The sequence below is a fragment of the Rhopalosiphum padi genome, chromosome 3, assembly GCF_020882245.1.
Source record: "Rhopalosiphum padi isolate XX-2018 chromosome 3, ASM2088224v1, whole genome shotgun sequence".
Classification (NCBI taxonomy): Eukaryota; Metazoa; Arthropoda; class Insecta; order Hemiptera; family Aphididae; genus Rhopalosiphum; species Rhopalosiphum padi.
In genome coordinates, this window is record NC_083599.1 from 60,072,316 (window position 1) to 60,075,348 (window position 3,033).

General features: G+C 33.8%; 2 protein-coding genes across 2 annotated transcripts; both read right to left on the reverse strand.

Annotated features, from left to right (window-relative positions):
• Positions 1 to 1,299: 1,299 nt before the first annotated feature.
• LOC132924318 (zinc finger BED domain-containing protein 5-like) lies at positions 1,300 to 1,813 on the reverse strand. The gene is given in 2 exon segments (XM_060988548.1): positions 1,300 to 1,476; positions 1,478 to 1,813. Coding segments are annotated over 2 exon segments (513 nt in total).
• Positions 1,814 to 2,054: 241 nt separating this feature from the next.
• On the reverse strand, positions 2,055 to 2,714 carry LOC132925273 (zinc finger BED domain-containing protein 5-like). The gene has a single exon (XM_060989684.1). The coding sequence runs from the start codon at positions 2,712 to 2,714 to the stop codon at positions 2,055 to 2,057; it is 660 nt and encodes a 219-aa protein (XP_060845667.1).
• Between the last annotated feature and the right edge of the window lie 319 nt (positions 2,715 to 3,033).

The window sequence follows — 3,033 nt, forward strand, 5'->3', positions numbered from 1 at the left end:
GCATCCACATCAGCAAAATCTTTGAGATTTAATTTATTTTTGCAAAATTTCAATGCATCTGCAACTGATTTACTAAGTAATTGTGTAGCTAGTTTTACTTTCATTTTTTGCATAAAGTAATGAATGTTGTTTTCGTAACTTATTAACTAAGTGGCACCCCTCTTGTTCCTGCAACACAAACAAAGTTTCGATAAAATCAAACTTAATGTAGTCATTTTTGTGTTGAAATATTTTTTTTCACCGAATAAACTACAAGCTTCAGTTCCGTACAAGCTTTATCATATGAGCAGGGTCTAGAAATAAGCAAATATTTTCTGTTTCTTTGTCAGAAAATTCTACAGTAATATTAGTTTTCAGTGTTGCAATATTTAAATCGCAACCTAAAATGCGTGCCATAGTTAGGTTTGTGGAACAACCATCCAATGTCAAACTAACTACATTAATACCAGTGGCTTTTAAAAAGTATAAAGCTTGTTTTGTGAGTTCAGCTTTTTGCATGCTAGTTAAGTTAGAGGTCAAAAAATAACCAATTGGAAGTTTCCAACCCTCATTAATAGAAACCACCATAAACACCAAGCATTGTTTTGCTAAATCTAAAGAATCGCTGTCCAAATTGTTGCCAAAATCAACTCTGCCATAATACTTTGTACCACAAAATTCAAGATGTTGGCGTAAAGCCATTTCATCAAACATGAGACTAAAATAAATTGGTGTTTTAGAATGCGTTGCCTTTAAAGTTAAAGATTTAAGAGCTTCATTGGTACAACTGGGATTAGCATCTACATGTGAATACCATTTTCCCAAAGTGCGTGCATGAGGTAAAACTGTATTAAATTGTTTTCTAACATATTGGTAAGCTTTGGGAGAAAAAAATGTTATGATAATGCAAATTGTCTAATAGCAGGACTATATTTCTTAGGCACTTTTTTCCCTAAGCATTTTTTAGACCAATTCGTTATTAAATCAGCATGTTTACCAAGAGTCTCAGAAAGAACACCAGAGTCATTTTCATTTAAAAGATTTTTATTTTTTAAATTTTTAATGATTTCTGACATGGTAGCAATTTTTTTGTCTTGACGGCGAATAGTTTGTTGTAATCTTCTTAATTTACTATTTTTGATCTGAATTTCATTTTCTCAATCAATTGTTAAAAATATTTATATAATTATTAAAACGATAACAAATTTTTAAATGTACTATTTCTAGCAGCTAATTTATTGTTCACATCATTTGAATCAATACTATTCAGTAAAATGTACATTTCTTGTTTCATGAAAAATATTTACAATTTAATTTTAATTAATGTGATGTATGTGGTTGCTTATTTTGGCACAGTTTTGCAATGTCAGGTTTTATTTTTGATAATTGGAGTCGGAGGTCAGGTTCAACGTTGAGGCGGTTGTGGTATTTGGTTTTAGTTGTAGCGTATGACGAAAATCCTGATTCGCATAAGTAAGTAGTGGCAAAGGGTAAAAAATAAAAATAGTGTTTTCGCTTTCTCGCTTAAACCTTCATAACTTTTGTCTTTCAAACTTAACCAAAATTTGGCATAAGAATTGCTGTTGAAGGAAGATTTTAATGTTAAGTCAGAAGTTAAATCGATCAACCTTTCGTAATCACTTGAAGATAAGCTTGAAGGTTTCATACAAACTGAGAATGGATTCAGTACCCATTCATGGTCTTTCAACAATACTTCCCGATCTGCAGGGAAATATTGCTCAAAAGAATTTTTTAGCTGTTTGAGATGCTCAATAATCTCGTTGACAATATTAGTAGAAGCCTGCTCATCATTTTCTTCCAAAAAGGCTTGCATTATTGGAAAACACTCAAATTTGCCTTCAGTAGTACACTCTGCCCAATAATCAATTTTTCTTTTAAATGCACTTACTTTGTGGCTGGCATCAAAAATTGTCATAGTCCTTTCTTGTAAGGAAAGGCTGAGCTCGTTCATTTTGCTAAAAATATCAGCCAAGTATGAAAATTGACAAAGCCGTGTTACATCATTCATGATTTCACCCAATGTAACGTTGTGGTCCATTAAAAATGAAAGAACTTCAGTTCGTAATTCCATTAACCGCGTAAGAGCCGCCGCGTGACAGCCACCTGACATCTGTATGGAAAAGTAATGTACTATGAAGACTTCCCATGTCATCACACAAAATTTTAAAAAGTCTGGATTTCAGAGGCCGTGACTTGATAAAGTTGATTATTTTTATAGCATCATTCATAACGTTTTTCAAAGAAAAAGGCATGGTTTTCATTGCCAGAGCATGTCTGTGCAGTATGCAATGACTACTGCGAATTTCTTTAGATTTTTTCTTTATTTTAGCAACCGCTCCAGCTGTTGCTCCCACCATGGCCTTCGCACCATCAGTACACACATCAATGCAATTGGTCCATGGAATCTTATTTTCGGTGAAAAAACCATCCAATAATCCGAAAATTTGGACCCCAGTCGTATTTGATAAAAGTGGTCGACAAAATAAAAGGTCCTCTTCAAAAGAATGCATATTTTCGTAACGAACAAACACCAACAATTTAGCTAGACCTGCCACATCAGTTGATTCGTCCATTTGTAGAGTAAATTTTCTGTATTTAATAATAGAGACAAGTGTTTTTTCTACATTTGTAGCTAAATCTGCTATTCGTCGCGCAACAGTATTGTTTGACAAAGGAATTGTTGACAACTGTTTGGCAGATTTTTTGTCAAGCATACAAGTTGCTATATCAATAAGACATGGTTTTATAAGCGTTTCAGCAATAGTATGAGCTTCGCCTTTTTAAGCAATGCGGTAGCTCACCATGTAGGAAGCTCTCAATGCATTTTCGTTGTCGGTTTGAACGTGTGTTTTTATTTTGTTTTGAACAGCCAATAGTTCAGTGCGCTTTCGTTTAAAATAGTCAGTCGTTTTGCCTTCATAATCCGGATGGGTCTTTTCAAAATGACGGCGCAATTTTCCGGGATACATAGAACTGTTAGGAAGAACTTTCAAACAAATAACGCACTGTGGCTGGCAATCATTAGTTTCTGAG

Excerpts from the sequence above, each read along its gene's own strand:
- LOC132925273 (XM_060989684.1), bottom strand. The coding sequence starts at position 2,714 with ATGCTTGACAAAAAATCTGCCAAACAGTTGTCAACAATTCCTTTGTCA.